A 19785-nucleotide genomic window follows, 5' to 3' on the forward strand; every position below is an offset into this window, starting at 1 on the left:
AACTGAGAGTTTAATAATTTGTTGCACACCGGTGTTGTGTATCAAAAATAGCAGATCTACAATCGGCTATTATCAAGGCTCGACATGATGTGCAATGAAATATATATCAGGCGTTAGCCTAGGTGCCGTTTTTCCTTTCCTTCTCCTGGAGGTACGAGCAAAGGTGCACCCAGGGCTGTTGACCGCCACCCCCTAACCCCCTTCACCGCCCCCCCAAGCCCCTCAGCTGCTGCAGATTTGTTGTATTTTAATTTAAAATACCCCGTTTCCTGAGCCTGGAGCCAACAAATTTGATACCCCTGGCTTTAGCGACTGAGAGCTAATTGTTTGTGTCCACCCCCTCCTCCTACAAACGTAGAGATTTCATGTAGTGTTGGTTGTCATGTAATCAGGCCCACATGTGTGTTTCACAACAGCCTAGCCTAGTGGATAACACAGGGAGTGAGTGAATAAGGCATATGGCAAGTCTCCAAATATAAGACTACTGGGTTTCCCTTACAGCCAGCCACACTAACTTGCCTAATTTGCCGGAGTAGATGCAGAGTTATGGGCTTTAGCAATTGCGCCTCCTGTGGAGGGGAGTTCTGTCCCAGCAACACTCTCTCACCTGTATAATAGCCCAGTACATTATGGGACGGGAGTAGGCTGCTCTCATCAGCGTCTTGGGTGCTGCAACATTTGAAGAATGCACAGGAAAACGACTTTGGAGAAATCGGGTTCAAGTATAGAGGCGTTTCTAAAGTTCTCTACTGACAAAGGAATTGAAAGTGCCAAAATAGACGTCTTTTGACCACCTGGCATCCAATGAACCCCAATCGGCCCCCTCATCCCCGCCCTTGGCCTTATGACATCAGACATAAATAAAAGCAAAATTCTCTCACTACCACATCAAAGGAGTGCCCTCCTGCTGTGACCCTGATCCCTCGCCAGCTTCTCTGTATCATTTTCAAACACAGCCACATGGGGCAATTTAATAAGAGATGGACGGCTAATGTCTCTTACCCAGGCTCCAGTCAGTCAGCAAATGAGACAGTGAGCCAGTCAGCAAGCAGCCAGTCGCCTAGGTCTGGTTTTCCATCAGTAAACAGACATTGGACTTCCTACAGTATACAGTATACTATAGACGCACGGCAAGCCTAGTCCAACCAAAGGAGCAAATTAAATCACAAAGTTTGATAAAACCACAAACAAAATAATAACAGCCCGCCACAACTGAAACTCAGCCTGTTGGTAAATCTTGCACCTATAATTGACGGCCAAACTCATGGGGCTACACATGTGTGTGTGCGCGGTCTCCACGCACACACATGGCCCAACTAACTCCACATTTTACCCCAAAATTCCTCAATATTCTGCCTCTGAACCGGCTGCTTCCCATACCGTTACTCTACTTCCATGATGTACAATAAATATGAAACGCATTATGCCCCAATACTATGCAAATCTCTTCCCCAGCGCGAAATTCACTTCCGGGTGCTTATTTTGGTCTGACATCAGAGAACCCACATATTTGGGCATAACTGATATAGGCAGCTCCATATATGGAGATGTCTGACACTATCTGACATCACCATAATGACAGGGGCACAGCCATCACGGTCCCATATTTGGGCATAACTGATATAGGCAGCTCCATATATGGAGATGTCTGACACTATCTGACATCACCATAATGACAGGGGCACAGCCATCACTATAAAGGACCTGGATGCCCTGGCCAATGCCAGTGTCCTCAGCGACGCTACCAATGCCACACACGTCCACGTGTTGTTGCCTTGCAACTCTACTGCACGTAGCCCCTACCCCCTCTACTGCACGTAGCCCCTACCCCCGCAGAGCACACAGAACGACACAGAGACAACAGGAAACTTTACTACGCAGTACACAGAACGACACAGAGACAACAGGAAACTTTCAGAGAAGGCCATGCACAGGAGGCCATAGCAGCAGCCAAACCCACTACATTGCTTGCCTTCTTCGAACTAAACAGCCAGGACCCTGAAGCAAGGCAATATCTATACATGCAGATTCCCGAACACTACACATGGAAGGCCCACATGTGGAATAAAAGAGTCCACGCACCCAAGGACAGGGAAATTCCACGTACAATAGGAAGAATGTCCAATGTATCCGTGCTCCAAGGAGAAAGATTCTACTTGAAACTGCTCCTAGCACATATCAGAGGACCACAGACCTATGAAGACCTTAAGGTACATGATGGCAACCACTATGACACTTTCAAAGACACAGCTCTAGCCATGGGCTTGCTTCAGGACGATCTAGAATGGATTACCGCCATGCATGAGGTGTCACGCTACGCATCTCCAAGGAAAGTCCGCGAAACCTTTGCCATCATCCTCCACTACTGTCACCCATCAGAGCCCAAACATCTGTATGACAGATTCTTTGCAGAGCTCAGTGAAGACTTTCTCCATGCGGAGGCCACTGCACAAAGGTGCCCCACAGACGCAGTAGACACAACATTCATACAAAATCAGCTACTGCTTGCAATTGATGATGAACTCTCACAAATGGGCAGCGGTCTATCCAACTACAATGACATGCCACAGCCAAGACCACTAACTGCGCAGGAAAGGCTGACACAAATCTTCAGATCTGAAAAATTCAACATAACACAGCAACAACAAATTGTACAGTCGCTTGCTCCTAAGCTCACTGCGGAACAAATGGCACTCTGCGAATCCGTCTATCAGGCAGTGCATGCCCCACAAGAAGAAACCATCACACGCCAGTTCATTCTCAACTCCCCTGCAGGATATGGCAAAACCTTTACCTTTAAGGTCATTGCTGCTACGATACGCGCAGAGCATGGCATTGTGCTGTGTGTGGGCAGCACAGGCTTGGCAGCACAGAACCTGGAGGGTGGTAGGACCGCTCATTCGATTTAAGATCCCAATCCCCATTTTCCAAGACTCTGTCTGTGCCATCAACGCAGAGTCCAATCTGGCCAAGCTCATTAAAGACAGCAACTTAATCATCTGGGACGAGATTTTCAGTGTTGACCGCTTTAACGTCGAGTGTGTGGAAAGAACACTGAGGGATCTCATGCACTCACAGCAGCCTTGGGGTGGCAAAACTGTCCTCCTGGGTGGAGACCCAAGGCAAACCCTCCCCGTTATCAAAAGAGCAGGCAGGCCCCAGATAGTTTCAGCATGCATCCAGATGTCAACACTCTATCCTCACATGAAACACCACAAGCTAAACCTCAACATGAGAACACACGCAGCAGAGAAGGACTTCTCCCACTATCTCCTTCCATTAGGGGAAGGAACACTCCCACACGAGGAGGACACAGAATGGCAGGTCCGCATTCAACCCCACCACTTGGTTCACGATCTCCAAACTCTCATTTCATTCACCTTTCCTGACTTGCAAACTGGATGTGTCAACAAAGTCAACCTTCTCAATGGCACTGTATACACTCCTCTGAATAATGACATTAGAGAAATCAACAACATATGCCTGGCAGACTTCCCTACAGAACAGAGAGTCTACTTTTCAGCCGACACAATTCTGGAGGACGACCACAAGGACTCCATGCCTGTGGAATTCCTCAATTCACTGACACCCTCTGGAATGCCTGATCATAACCTCAAGTTGAAAGTAGGAGCCCCAGTCATGCTGCTGAGAAACCTGCAAGCAGGTCCCGACCGCACTCTCAAGAATGGCACCAGAATGGTGGTACTGCAGATGATGGACAAAATCATTGAGTGTGAGATTGCAGCTGGCACAAACAGGGGTGAAAAAATCTTCCTCCCAAGGATACCTCACTATGACAGAGATGAGGAGCTTCCCTTCACCTTCATCAGACGACAGTTCCCTATCCGCTTAGCTTTCTCTGTTACCATCAATAAGGGGCAGGGGCAAGAGAACGAACGAGTTGGCATCTACTTGCCTCAACCTGTGTTCGCTCATGGCCAACTCTACACAGCCTTCTCCAGGGGAAAGAGAGCCAGCGCCGTCAAAGTTTTCATTGTGAACAATGATGAGGGAATTACTGACAACGTTGTTTATCCCGAACTCTTTTATTAATCCAAACATGCTCATTCAAACACTTTGCATGTGCTGCTACTCCCTGATTGCATAGTGACAAATGACCTTAATTCTTCAACATAATTGCCATTGCCTTTGTTTGTATTCTCCCCCCAATGCAACATACTGTACACCTGCTCCTGATTAATGCTTCACTGTTAATGTTATTCTGGATGTCATTTCATTTCACTGCTATTTTGCCTTTCTCACATTTACATGTTGCCACCAACACTGTCCGACATCACACCATGCCAATAAACCATGCTATCTAACAAACAATGCAATCTCATTTCAATCAACAACAACCCGCCTACATTCATACCCAATACTTCTCTTGCCTCAATCACATTACTCAACACTACTACTTCCTTGCACACTACATGTACACACCTACACAGTGCGACGTCGCGCGGACGCTAGATGTGAGGGCCGCGCAGCGGCCCGAACTTCTAGTCGTATTAAAGAGAGAAAAAGCCATGCTCAATTTTCCCATATGCTGGGGTCAACAATGTAGACATTTCCTAATACAATCTTCAGTAAATTAACAAAAAACATACTATGGTCAAGAGATTGGGAGTGAAACCAAGTCTCCATGATAAAGCTTTCGGAAATGACAAGGTTAACGAAACCCAATTAGATTTTTAAAAGCAGGAGGAAATCACATGTAGCATGACAGTGTTCCATGCTTTCATGCATTTCCCAGTGTTAAACTCCTAAAACTCGAACATGTGTGGCGCAAGATCTGAGGAACTAAGTGATCAGACACACAGGAGGGCCCAGTTTCATGCGGTGTGTGGAGATCCACCGTGTAAGGATTGGGAAGCTCTGTTTGTGGTGGATTCAATTATATCAATTGTGACATGTTTACCACTTCTACTGTTCTGAAACAATACTTAAATATCACAATCATCTGGAATCTGGAGTTAGAACACTCATGTGGCGTTGTTTTTGAGACAACCCAGTAACGTGTCCTTAACGTTACCATATCCAGTCACACATGGAAGGAATAAGACAATGCTTTGAATAACAGTTGTGATTTCATCCTATAAGAATGCTGGGGATGTACTGTACTATTGATCTCAGTGCAAAGCACTATTTTAACGCGAGATGTAAAGCAGGTGCACTTCCTCTGATTACCTTCCTGTGCTGCGGGTTCTCAGCTACAGTTAATACTTTGTGGAGAAACAACCACCAGATGAGTGGAAATAGTGTCACTCCAAAATAAAAATGTACGACTTTTAGCTAGGGTTGACATATTTTATTGGGCTACTTCAGGCTGCTTACGCATTTCGGAATAGAGCCTTCATCAGAGCACCATGAGCTAAAAGTGACCATAAAAATAAAGTCCTGCATTTCCATTCATCTGGTGGATTTTTACCACTATTTCAACAACTTTTGTGTTCCAGGTCGATGAAAATAACCCCAATATTTTTCAACACACATCTTGCCTCTTGTCCTCTAACTTTACCAAGTGAAATTACATCTTCAAATGTTTTACTGGAACCCTAGGCCTATTGCAGCACATCTAAATGAATGTCAAAGCTCGATGAAGCTACCGATGCTGGTGCCTTTATTAGCCAGATGCACAGAGGCAGAAACAGCTTGTGAGAGACAGTGTTGAGGGGACAGTAAAACTAAAATAAGTAGCAATGACATGACTGGAGTCAAACTATCAACATTATATTAACATTATTATACAGTACATACAGTATGATGCAAGCACAGAATGATAGATAACGTTATTTGGACAATTTGAGCAAATGTTAAGAATATAACCGTTTGTCATCTATTTGTAGGCCTCTGCCATGATTAGATACAGTGCTACATAATTCATTTATGATTTATTATTATTATTAAAATCTGCAATTAATGCTTGCAACTATTAGAGTAGTGGCCTTTTCCCAGTTGTAACAAATAAGGGAGACGCACACAAGTTATAGCAAAGAAAAATGCAAATTTATTGCTAACCCAAGGAAGGAAATTAACAAAAGCGCTTTTGGGTGTGTCAGTCAGTGACATTAGTAGTGTGGGTGGATGGGGTAAATGTATGGTGTGGTGATGTTCTAAACCAAAAGAACATAAATGAGCACGGTCAAAGCAACAGCAAGGGTGTATAGAGGAGCGAGACTCCATTGACTATTTGTGGACAGCTTTTAAAGGCCTAGGGAACACTCGGACAGAGGTGTTCCCAGTCGAGCTGATGACCTTCCGGCTGCATCCACCAGGAACCTGCAACAGATAAGCAGAGAACAGCACAAGCCCTGGCGAATGGAACCGGAGGTTCATCACACTCCATGACCAAGACAGACATGGCTCTGTGTCAAATGGAATCTGAGCACCAAAAAAAGTTTTTTTTTCAACACACTGATACTGTCTCTTTTCTAGTGTTAGAGATCAAAGTGACTCCATACTGGCCGCACCAGATGCAGCCCAATCGAAACCTTGCCTTGAAACAAGTCTGAAGATAGCATCAGCTTATTGAGTGAGACATTTAAAACATTCACCCCATACCACAGATGGAGGTAAAACTGCCAGTATTACTATCGTTGGGAGAAAGGCAGCACAGAAGCCTACCTCAATTGATCACAAGCACCTGTTTCACAAAAGATTTTCAATGATATTCTTTTTATGTCACTTCCTACAAGAGCCACATACAGTACAAACAGGAGTCCAGATCGAGTACTTTGAGCTTTGGTTGCATCATGCCACTATAGGCACAGTGATTTAGCCTTTTTTTCTTTCAATAATCGAAACCCAGAAATCGTCAATGACTGGTCTTGTGAATTTATCCAGCTGCTTCTCCAACTGAGCTTTATGACAAAAAAACTAAACAAAACCATTGGAAGCAAGTGGTTGTGTAGTATTGACACAAGTGTGCACCAGACATAAATGGGGTGGACTGAAAAGACGCGTGTCCCCTCTATCTGCCTAATCACATCTTAACTCAACCCTAGTCTTTATGTGGCTACTAGCGATGGGTATTTATTTACACACTAGATCCCGCTGGTATGTAAAAGGCGACCAGCACACTGGCAACCTCCTTGAAACTGCAGATGTGCCCCTGAGGCAACTGCTCCAACCACACTCACCACAACACTTACCAACATGAAACCCAAAGAGGAAACGTTGCTGAACCTCGGAGGGGATATCAGAAATATAACTAGTGCACACCAGTTAGTCAATACAATCCCCTGTCCTTAAAAATGTACCCAGCACAAGCCAAAACTGAGACACAGCCCAATAATGTATGACCTCATTTAGCAAATAGTGGAAATAGCAGATCTAACAGCTCACAATGTGATGTGTTTTGAGCTTTAAATAAAATTTAAGATTTTGAACAATTTAGACGATTTTCTCAAAATATGGACGCCAGGGTTAATGGGGTTAAACAGTACTGTATGTGTGGCAGCCATAATAGACCATTCCCCTCCCTAACATTGCCAGATCTGAACATAGGAGTTACAACCATCCTCGTAGCCTGCCAGACAATTCTCACAGGGCCACAAAATGAACACTACTCAAATACATTCTGGGTTAAGTTAAGACAAAACTGAAGTCCAAACACAAGCCCACAATTTGTCACGATTGGATAACAGAAACGGATGAGCCACCGCTTTGTCATGACCTGGCACAAGAGCCACGACAAATAAGAGATGAACACGAATTAAAGGTAGGGTAAGTGATTTTCTTTGGTTAAAATAAGTGTTAAATATCTCTATATTCTGATAGTACTCATTGCTTTAGAGTGTTTGTTCAGTAACAGGAGTCTCCTTGTCTCTCCAGCTCTTTATAAAACAGAAAATGCATTTTCGTTTCAGTTTCAGTTTAATTTCCAATTTTATCCAACCAGGACAGAGAACTCAATCAGGATACAGATTAAACAAGTGAAATTGGAAGTGATGACACTAAGAAATGAGCAGACAAAGTTAGAACTGGAACACTATACAAATTAAGCTTAAAAATGGGTACTTTCTCCTGATTGGCTGAGATTTTGACACCTACCGGAACATGTATTTTCTGTTTATTAAAGAGCTGGAGAGACGGGGAGACTCCTGTTACTGAACAAACACTCTATAGCAATGATTACTATCAGAATATAGTGCTTTAACCTTTTAACAAAATACATTTTGTTTTAACCAAAAAATATCACTTACCCCAAATGCCAAATTTATATTAATAACCACACAAGTAATGAACAAAACTTCTCTAGGGTTTGTCAGTCCATGAAGTAGTGTAGATGGGCGGATGAGTGAAAATGTATGGTGTGGGCTCGTTGTAAGCCAAAACAACAAAAAGGAGCAACGTCAAAACAACAAAAAGTGTTTCTCTCCATATAGGAGAGAACATGACTAGAGGTGGACAGCTTTTAATGGCCCTAGGGAAGATCCAGTCCCTGTCTAGCTGTGCTTGCACAGTAAGTCCTGGCAAATAGCAAATATGTCCCTGGCAAACCAGAGGGTCATCACACAGTTTACTATACCTTTATTATCAGTTATCAATCTGTAAATGTATAGCTACATGTACAGTACCAATTGCCTCACACTGGAGTTTAAATGGGGATCCGAATAAATAACAATATAAATAATAAATAATGGGGATCCAAATAAATGAAGAAGTGCAGAGGGGAAGACAGAAACTTTCCATGGTTCATCAAGGACGAGGTACAGGAGCACCTGCTGTGTTCTCATTCATTCGAATGGACTACCGTTTGTATGCAGGTCAGCTAAATTTGATTTGTATTACATTTCCAGTAGTATTTCAAGATAAGACCGCCTCACAACTGTCTAGAGATTCCCTAGTTACCCCACATGTTAAAGAATGTCATGGAAGAATGCAATTCATTTAACATCTGGGAGGGATGAAGGGAGTAAAAATGTCTTTGAGGTTCACAGCAACAATTTTTGCCAGGTCTTAAAGGGGGTTACAAGTCACAGTGGTGCAAACACACACATAATGTATATTGTATGCACACAAGAGTGTGTGTGTGTGTGTGTGTGTGTGTGTGTGTGTGTGTGTGTGTGTGTGTGTGTGTGTGTGTGTGTGTGTGTGTGTGTGTGTGTGTGTGTGTGTGTGTGTGTGTGAGACAGTTACTACAGTACGGTAAAGTCAATCAAATGACACCATCCTAAGCAGTTCTTTCCAAGCTAATATTTCGCCTCCGGCTTGGCAGCACCGAGGGTTACCAGCAGTGATGGAATGACTGTCAGATTAAATTTGGGTTCGGTGTTACTCGCCACTGCATGAAAGTGCCAGGCAAAAAGTCTATGAATCCTTGGCTATATGCAATCTGAACCTCTCCTATATCATTACAATTCAAACCAACATTGGGGGGGAAATCATTTAACATTCATTACATGCAAGGCATTTTTAAATATATAAACTATAAACTAGACAACCAGTATATCCAGAGATTATTCAAAACCCAGCAGGCCCCTTTGCCCGTCCCCTTTGGTTTAACCTTATTTTCTTTTGCTGTCAAAAATGTTTTCCCATCTTCCTCAGTTTCGTGTTCTTGGACTAGTGGGAAGATGGCAGATTAGGTTATTGGCTAGCAGCTTGTGGTCCAGTATTACAACTTAAACCTCCCAAAGTGCAGTTCAGCTTGAAACCATCCACCTGCTAGTGCTAATTGCCCCATCTAATTCACTAGAGAGGCCCTTCATTCCACAAACTCACTGCTGGACTAGGGAGAAAGACAGCCACTAGGATGGAAATTGTTAAGTTCAATGCTAAATGACTGCGGGGAGCATGGAGACTGACACCCAGGTCACCACATTAGGTGTGCACAGATAGGTCAAGAGTTCGACCCTCCCCCGAGGCTTGTGTGTGTTTGTGTGTGTGTGTGTGTGTGTGTGTGTGTGTGTGTGTGGGGGGGGGGGGGGGGTTGTGTGAGAGAAAGGTGAATATCAGAGAGAGAGAAACCAATTTAGATCGGAAAATTTAATTTACTGTGCAAAATGAAAAACACAACCTACACACATAATTCATTACGAGGCTATGTGCTTCTCCAAATACTGTACATGTCTCCAGAGGGATATACTGTAAATGATCTAAGAAAAACATCTGATCCAACATCAGTCCTATCACCATGACCATCACTTCTTATATTGTACCCCAAAGTGAATCCATACATTTGTGTGCACATTCCTCTGTGTGGGTGTTTCCATTTTCAAGTTTCAGGACATAAATATTAATAACTACTACATGACCTCTGTAAAAAAAAAACATTTGCTGTACAGGGGTGAATTTAAAGATTTTTCTTCCAGAACTGGATGATTTTTCCATAATATTGAGATTCGTGAATTGTCAAAATAATTTCGATGCCTTTCCAAACGTCCCGAACCTCTGAAGGGAGGATGTGTGCAACAGATGTGTGTTCACACGTTACCTGGGCAATATTCTTGTTGAGCAAGTAGACCCCGTATTCAAAATGAAACCGCTCTCCTCTGGGGTACAAGGGGAATCTGTAAAAGACAAGAGAAGAGAATAAACCTGAAGTCACACACAAACAGCGGTTTACCAATGGAGTGCAAAAGACAAAATAAATAAAAACAGGCTTTATGTTTTAAACAAGTGTGGAGGTCCTATGAGGAAACATTCAAAGATCAACTAACATTTCAAAGAAATAAGAAGCATACATAGCACATATTGGGCCTTTTGAAAATATCATATTGATCAACTCCTGGGAATTGAAATGTTTTGCATTCCTTGAAAATTCAACCCTCGGAGACTTAACCCAATCTATCTCTTTCTGACTCTGTAATTGGCAAGGAATTCTTCCGTTGTTGACAGTTTCCGTTTCTGTAGCCAGCAGCATTTACAGTCTGTAACACTTGCAGATGCTTGTGGAAGGCCAGTCTGGGGTCTGTGATCCCATACCACAGCCTCCACCTCCCCATTTTGGTTAATCTGCAATATCAAACGGGAGCGGAAGGAGCCGAAAAGCCCTGTCCACCCGCTTCACGCTAAGGAACAAAGAGAACGTTTCTCCCTCTGAGTGGTGGGAAAGTCCCATTGGAACTGGTCTGATGTCTTAGTTAGGGACTGATGATTTTTGAAAAAAAAAAAAAAAAGAACACTGCCATGGAAGTGCTTATGGGTGATGGGAATGATAGCCCCGGGTATCAGCAGAATGCTGACACTCCGGGTGGGAAAGTTCTCATCGCTGCCAGGATTTAAAGGCTGGACATGTCCCTTCTTGTCATTATGTGCATATGTCTGCTCGTCCCCTACTGATGAGGATGTGCTGGGGACCAGCTCCATGCCCTGCACTTGGCTTCAGTCTGACAGCACACTCAAACTCATGCACAGACACAAAAAGGCCCAAACCAGGCATAAGTTCACAAGTGCACACATACAACACCCGAGCAGAAATGTATGTAATAATTAAAAATGTAATTTATATGGTGATTATATCATTGAGGTGCGTTCCCACCAAAAGATAAAATATTTGTTCGAGTGGCATGACTCCATACAAAGTCAATGCAAAGACATGACTCGAGCGGAGCGAACGAGGCGACGCCATACGAACTGTTCCATCGCCTCTGTATCTTCGCTCCGGCTGGAAAATACCAACTGAGGCGACGTTCGCTTCCCCTTAAACAATGCTGACCAGCGCAACCAAAGTGAAGTGATTCAGGCGACCAGAAATATATTTTATCTTTTGGTAGGAACACATACCTTTAACAGAATACATCACTTCATAATAAACTGACATGAAAATATAGAAAACATAGGCCCTATTTTGCACTTCAATAGAAACTGAATTCAATATCAATCGTTAGAAATACAGCAATCCACCTCAGACTCTTAAAAAATGTGTTTCTCTTTAAAATATATATATGAATAAAGTGAACAAATGACTGAACATGGCATTTTCCAAATCTTACATTTCTCCTGTTCTCATACTGAGTTTGATCTTTTCTGATCCAAAGGCATTTCTCCTTGCACTTGTTTGACACAAACTCTGGCAATCCTTTGAAGATCAAGCCTGTCTGTTCTTTCCTGGTGTACTGTATGTGAAGGACAATATAATAGAGTACCTCAATGTGGTAATAATCTCCCCATAAAAAAAGAACTAGATCTGTCCCTCCAACATTACTGTTTGTTAGCTCAGGACAATGAGATGGGCAGTCACATTGTCAACAGCTATTGCATCTGCACATAGAAATATGATGGATAGAAAAGACCGTTCATTGAATGCCAATGCCCGTTGGAACTATGACTGTTGGGAACGCTCGGTGGTTATGAACAACTGCCGATCCGACCGACTTCCCACTGTCAGTCTCCCTCCCTGTAGTTGAACATTCGGTCGGTTCACGAGATACACGAAGGACAGACACGCTTGCACACAGAGATTTGCGTTATTTATTGAAGGGTTTTAACTTGCAGTATATTCAGTGCTACTGTATTTTCCGTGATTAGCGAAAGTCGAACACTGATTTGCTAGTTGAGAGACTAAACTAATAACATTGTGGGATACCTTAAATGAGTAGTTCACCCCAAAAAATACTTATTTTCTATAAATTACACCATAAAAGGAGATGTTTTTGTTGCATTCCTAAGCCAATAATTTGATGACTGGCGGACTCAAATAGTCTCCTACCGAGCCTCCTATTGTATAATACACGCGCACGCACGCACGCACGCACACACACACACACACACACACACACACACACACACACACACACACACACACACACACACACACACACACACACACACACACACACACACACACACAGAGTGTGGTAGTAATCTCCTTGTACAGTCACTTGCTCCATGGACATCGATACTTAAGTGTGGCAGCGAGGGAAAGAAGCCATTAATAGCTGGTGTTAATGCTGCTCGTGGAATGAATTGTAATACCATGAGGTAACCGCTGCTGGCAGGAGGACAGGAAGACACCGTAGGTTTAAAAGGCCACACAGCCAGACACTTGTTTGGCTCTCTTGCAGCATATCCCGCCATGTCAGGCCCCATGGATAACGCTGCAACATGCCAGAGGTCATATCTCAGCACCAGGAAATAACTAACAGGGAGGGGGAAGAACAACACGACAGGCGTTCCCGCTGGCATTCCCGTACGATATCTCCTCCAACGAGAGCAGATAGGAGGTTGTTTGCTGATGAACACGCATAGAAAAAAGGAAAACAGAACCACTTCCAACACACACACACACACACACACACACACACAGATACATGCACACACATGCACATTACAGCACTATAGGCACAAGCAGGCAGGCAGTTGGTCCGTCACGGCGGGGTGATTAATGACCGCTGTCCAGTGTGTCTGAAATCACACTGGTGAGACTCCGGTTCACCAAACACGAGGAATTCCACCCGGGGACGTCCAGTAAAGTCAAATATATTATTACACACCAGCAGGGAAGAGAGAGAGAAGAGGAGGGAGTGGAGGGGGGCAAAGAAGAAGAAGGGGGTATTGAGAGGAAGGGGAAGAAAGAGCGCGAGGGAGTGAACTAATAAACAGGAGGAACGACACCGCACACAAGAATGCAAACGTTTTTGTACTGTACAGTATGTGTGTGTGTGTGTGTGTGTGTGTGTGTGTGTGTGTGTGTGTGTGTGTGTGTGTGTGTGTGTGTGTGTGTGTGTGTGTGTGTGTGTGTGTGTGAAGGGAGAGAGAGAGAGACACAGAGAGAGACAGAGAGAGAGAGAGAGAAGAGAAAAGAGAATGGGAGAGGAAAAGAACAGAGTTGGAGCGGAAGGCAGCCTCTCTTTTATCACTTGGCTGGTGCCGGCAGCTTGAGCGTGAGCTGAAGCGCTCCGTTACACAAAGCAGGATCAAATGGATTACAGCCAGCGCTGGAGCGCAAATCACTACCATGTCTGTCCACAGACAGAACGGGACCGTGGAGGGCCTAGTGTACACACACACACAGACAGACACAAACAAATGCCTCAGAAGCACCACTCATGGTACTGATGCTGCTCTTCTGTTTTTTTATTTTTCCATTCTTCTTTGTTTTTGTTCTTTTTGTCCGCTATTTTGTGTTTGACTCTTGCTGCTGTTTTGCATTAAAATGATAATAATTCATCATGTTTTTGTTTTGTTTTTGTGTAACTGCAAGAGGTCACGCTTCTCGCCTCTCCTACAGAATGGTGTTACTTTTGCTTTAGCCTTGCGCAGCCAGACAATCAGAGATCTCCGCCTGCTAATATGTCTGGGGAAATCTAGATTCAGTACAGGGGCTAGAACAGCAGCGAAAATGTCCACTAACAAAATTATGCCCACTGCTTTGAAAACAAATAACATTGCTATCCTAATATGAAGGATCTCCCTTTGCATCCGTTCTGCAATGCAGTTATTTTTTTAAATCTCCAAATTGTTTCCACACAGTTTTAGTCTTTACATTGAATTCAGATGTCACCAGGTATATCGTTATCTCTGACCTCTGATTGTCTGGTTACACATGACTCTTTCTATTTTATTTTTATCTTAATGCAAGAAAAAGAAAAAACTCCCACACAGGTTCACCAGACATGCTTTCTACACTCTCCCCCAAACGGACCTTCCCTTTCCTTCAACACATTCTCTCCTGCTCCCCCTCGGCGGCCGCTCTGTTGAAGGGCTATGTCCATGAGACCAACGCAGCTGACGGGACATGACGAGCACCGTGATCAACACTGCCATCCAATGGAGCATCCATCTAAAAGACGGATCATTCAAAGATGAAATCCACTTTCATCAAACTAATCTTTCAATCCCCCCATGCAATTTGTGCCGGACAAAGCGATGGAAAAAAAATAACAGCGACTGTATAGCAGGAGTAAAACCATCTCTCTCTTTTTCTTTTTTAAATAAAAATTCCCCCACTCATTTCTCTTCCTGTCTATCCTTTGCAGCAATCACCCCATGGGACAGTTAAACGTGTGAGAGCTGGCTGTGCATGTAGACATAACTTCATAATTAATAAGTGGGAGGCAATGGGAGGGAACTTGCTGTGTGTTGTTAAAAACGAAAATGCAGCATCACGCCGAAAAGCCCCGAATGTTTAGAACATGGCCTGGGGCTCCTATGTGCATCTCTCTGTACTATCTAACCAGCCTTGCTACTCACAAACACCTATAGAATATGAAGAGATATCTCACTAAAAGGAAGAGGTCATTAATCAAGGGACATTGGTGCATGCATCCCTGTTTCGTCCATCTTCCATTCCTCACTTCCTCCCCTCCTGTTAATGATGTTTTCTTTTTTGTTTCGTTTAGATCCAAAAGCAATAGCGCTTTTAGCACAGGGTAAATTACCACCAGTTTCTACGGAAATCTGGTGGGTTTCACTGCAGGGGCGTCCTGGCAGGTGACAACAACGCATGACGTGTTTTATGAGTGGCAACATTCACATTTACTGTACTGTGGGCCGGCTATTTGTGAGAAAGGGTGGGGGGTACTGTGGTCCAAAGACCACAGTCCAAAAAATCTAGAGACGGCTTGTTGTGCTGTATGTGTTTGGATTTGTAAACGCCCGCCGCCCCGAGGTATTGGTGAAAACATACAATGTGGTTGCTGGTGTCGGGAAACGATGACAGTGTCAAAATGGAGGGCAGCGAGGCCAGCCGAGTCTTGCTTTTAGACTTAAAATGGCTGTCCTCTCCAAAAAGGTATTAAAGCTATTAAAGAAACCAGGACTGCAAGAAGTCCCAGGGTACTCCTTGTGCAGACTATACAGCATATGTACTGTATGTTTAGTGTATTTTATAGTAAAACACCTCTCTCTCCCCCTAGGGTCATTGTACTAAGTGCTGGGAGTGTAAAGGAGGACATGACTGTGCAGGTGGGTGGTCGAGTTCAGCCTTAATCTACAGTACTGTATGTCCTTGAAAATATGCTGGAAATATTCCCATTAACTGGCTGACCTGCAGCAATGTATACAAAGTCCCAGGATCTGCACATGTGCCGGCGTGCCTGTTTAGACATCTTAATTAATACTCCAAACGTAAAAAAAAAAAAAAGAAACAGATCTGGTTCACATGCAGGAAAGGAAGCTTTGGCCAGCACTTCACGTCCCTGGTCGAAGGTAAAGGTACAAGGGTTGGTGGGGGTTGACCAGGAGTTTCACAATGTCTTTAATGTGCGATTTCAAACGGCATGGGACCATAAATCATCTGGGTCTGCTTTTAAAAAACACCTGCATTGCAACTGTCTGGGCACTAATGGCAGCAGTTACTATATAAATCACGGCGAGCTGTAATTTCCAATATCTGAGAAATGATTACACTGAGCATCTGTCAGTGAATGCTATTTTAATGACCGCTGCTGCACTTACGGCCCCCGGACAAAACTGTAACGCAGTCTCGGTGTGTGCCGTTAAAAGTGTCTCCTGAGTGATGTGGCGGTTGCTCACACTGTCGTCTTGGGTTTTCATCAGTGCTCTTAAGAATATCCAGTGGTCCTGTTTTTTCTCCTCATCTCGTCTTCTCTCCCTCACTGTTTTCCTGTGTATTTTTGTATTTTCTATTGTTTTATTTTTTTTCATTTTCCACTATTGTTTTTAATGTTAAGCAGAACAGAGGAGAACAATCTGGGCTTGGTTTAACCATCACACTCCATAGTTTTCCCAGGCAGGCTTATATTTATCAAAGACTACGACTTCGTCCCAGATGCATCCTTTTATAAAGCTGCCGCTAACCCTGCTCTCGAATTGGACTGATCAAAACAACCATTTTGACTGTTTCAACCTCATGGCAATCTTGCGTTATTAAACATCTTACTTTTCCATGAGTCTATCAACACTAGAGACAAAGCACTAGTACTGGCAACAACGTGTTGCCCGTACAACCATTTTTAACTCATCTGTGTGCAAGTATAAAATGCAATTTGATGTTCCGCACTAGCGGAGCCATTCCATTCAATCTACAGCATCCTTTTGAAAGCCATTCAAGGCAGATGCTTCTTGTTATCCCTTTTAACAAAGGATGGACAAAGACCGGTCAAATGCGTTGTGCAACGCCACGATTCCAAGATGAAGGAGCGCTTATGAAACCAACCTGCCCACCCTTCACTCTCTCTCAGCTATCAAAAATGTTTCACTCTTGCCATTCTTCTCCTGGAATGATAGTATATAAAACATAGAAAGAAGACAAACTAACTCTTTATCAAATGTCCACTACAATGAACAATGTGGGGAGGACATCAAATGTCCACCACAATGAACAATGTGGGGAGGACTTCCAAACCGGCCCAAAACAATGAAAAAGAGATGCTCCTCAAATGCGGCAAACAATTTATTAATACTCTTCGGCAGTGCTTTAAAAGCAAAGGAACACTAAAATGGCTTGTCGAAAAACACGCAAAACACGCAATACAATGCGTTTCGGACTATTAGAGGCCAGCAAGGTCGAAACTAAGAAAAAAATAACAAACGGAAAAGATGAGGAGAGTCTCAATAAATAGCACCAAAAGGTACAGAGAGCAACACAGATTTATTTACAGCTATTTATTGAGACTTTTTTTTTAACCTTTAATTGTTTTGTATAAAGAGTGTTTACATACTGTTGCCATTGTATTGCATTGTTTTAATTATTATTATACATCCACTTGTGGATTTATTTGTATTTGATTTTGTTATATTACTGGATTGACAATTATGTATATTTATTATACTTTTGTTCTCTTCTCAGGCATTAATGCATTTCATCAAATGGTCAGACAGCTGGTGTATAGGCAACAGAAGTGGAATAGAACGCAACTCTGCTGCATATGTGTGTATGTGAGCCTGCATTCTGAGCTTGCATTCTGTGTCATGTCATTGAGCAGTTCACGCAACCTGCCCAGGCCTACAGTACTCTCCTTATGGCTGCAGTGACCCTATAAGAGGGGGCGCCCCTCTTCTCCTGCCCACATGGTCCATGTTAAGAAACGTGAAATGGCTGAAGCTCCGGAACAATAACCTCCTTCCTTTGAGAGTGCAGGTTCCTCTCCTCTCAACCTGGCCTCCCTCCTTGCCTTGGCAAACACGTGGATTTACCTCCACCAACAGTGCCTTTGTACTTGATCCACACAGTGATGTGTAAATCCCCACAAATGCCCATTTTTCCTTCAACCCGTGATAAATAAAAATGAGGAGGAAAAAAACAGATTGGCTTTAATACCTCCGTAAAAAAAAGAAAAAAAGAAACCTGTATGAGGCGGCGCTTGCTTTTTAATGGCCGCGCTCTGGTCTCAATCATACAGTGGACATCTGGATCGCATCTCCCCTGTTCTCCCCCATGCAATCAGACACAGTGGAACTGCGCTCTCCGCAGGACAAAATGTGGGCGCAACATGTCGTCAGAGACCATTGCGTTCAGAGAATGTCTTTGACAGGGAGGGGGACGCTCTTCTGAAGGGCGATTTATACTCAGTTGTGCGCCGGTGTTGCGCACCAAATATTGTCGATCTATAAGCTCACAACAGGTTGCACTGCGACGCGTTATAAGCTTGTAGATCTGCAATTTTTTTGTGTGTGACACGGCACGCGACCAAGTAAAAATCAGGCATAAAAATATACTGTAGCTGTGCTGAAGTTAGGCCAAATGCCAAAAAAGAGCAGTTTTCTCTGCCTTGCTCTCAAAAAAATCTTACTAGGCCCTGCTCCAAACGCTGGCAGTTACCCAAGTGATATACGAAGCGATAACATTCGGATCAACGTGCACGTTGATTAGTTTTGCAGTGGCAAAATTGCCTCCTACATATACGAGCGTGAGGCAAGCATTATCGTAAGCCACAGGTCCACCACGACTGAGAGCAATACAGAAGTATTAACCTCACTCAAAAGGTCAGACTCATTCATATGTCTCACACTGCACTAAAGGCCAAAACGCTAGTTAGAATCCCATTAACAAGGTCTTAAAAAAACAAATCTTCACAGTGGGAATAGGAAATCCGTATTCTTGCTCAACTACAGTATTCGTAATTATTGTTGGCTCTTAAGAGTATATAGGATTTACAGGGCAGTGATTGAACTACCATATATGGTTGAGGCACAAACTGTAAAGTGTTACAACCACTGAATGGAGATCCTGGGCTTTATCAAGCGTTGATGCATCTGGAGTTAGCCATGCAAGTACACCGATAAAATGTCCACCACACCACGTCCCAAAAAACAAATGAGCTTCCTGACGTCTATTATCACTCTGCAGGCAGGGAGGCAAAAACAGAGGAAGAAATCAAAACCCCAAACTGTTCCTACGCTCATGCTATCATGGATGATGGATTGACTGCCTGCTAATACTGCCACACTTTGAGGTACCGATCTCCAGCCACCCCACTTATCACCATTGGCTGCCTCTTTCCGACGCTTTAATCCGCCCTTTTGTACACTTTTTGAACAGTGACTAGTTGCTTCACATCTTGCCACACATCATTGTGCTGTGGGTCTGCTGCCCGCCAGGGCCTAGGGAGTCATAAACATGGGGGTGAGGAGGGGTGAGAGGTCATTGGCATCTTTGGTCCTGCTCAGGGACACCTAAAAGAACTGGACTGCATAACCCCTCCCCATCCGCATCCCATCCTGGCCCAGCACCCACACATCCTGCTGGTTTATTTTCTCTAACCAACCTGGTGTAAATATCCTGCATCAAGGCGCTGGGAATGCGTGCGGCGCAGTCAGGCCGTCAGCCACAAGGGAATGGGGGGGAATAAGGGGAGAGCCCCACGGTGAACCCCTCCAGCTGCTGTCATGACATCACTTGTCTTGGATGGGATGGGATTAGAGATGGCCATT

General features: G+C 43.8%; 1 protein-coding gene across 1 annotated transcript in view; it reads right to left on the reverse strand.

Annotated features, from left to right (window-relative positions):
- uvrag (UV radiation resistance associated gene) overlaps positions 1–19785 on the reverse strand; it is a 105767-nt gene that overhangs the window by 34040 nt on the left and 51942 nt on the right. The window contains exon 13 of the mRNA XM_084073275.1: positions 10442–10517. Within this exon, the coding sequence (XP_083929401.1) occupies positions 10442–10517 (76 nt within the window). The remainder of the gene's footprint in view (positions 1–10441; positions 10518–19785) is intronic.

The sequence above is a fragment of the Gymnoscopelus microlampas genome, assembly GCF_963454915.1.
Source record: "Gymnoscopelus microlampas genome assembly, chromosome: 12".
Lineage (NCBI taxonomy): Eukaryota > Metazoa > Chordata > Actinopteri > Myctophiformes > Myctophidae > Gymnoscopelus > Gymnoscopelus microlampas.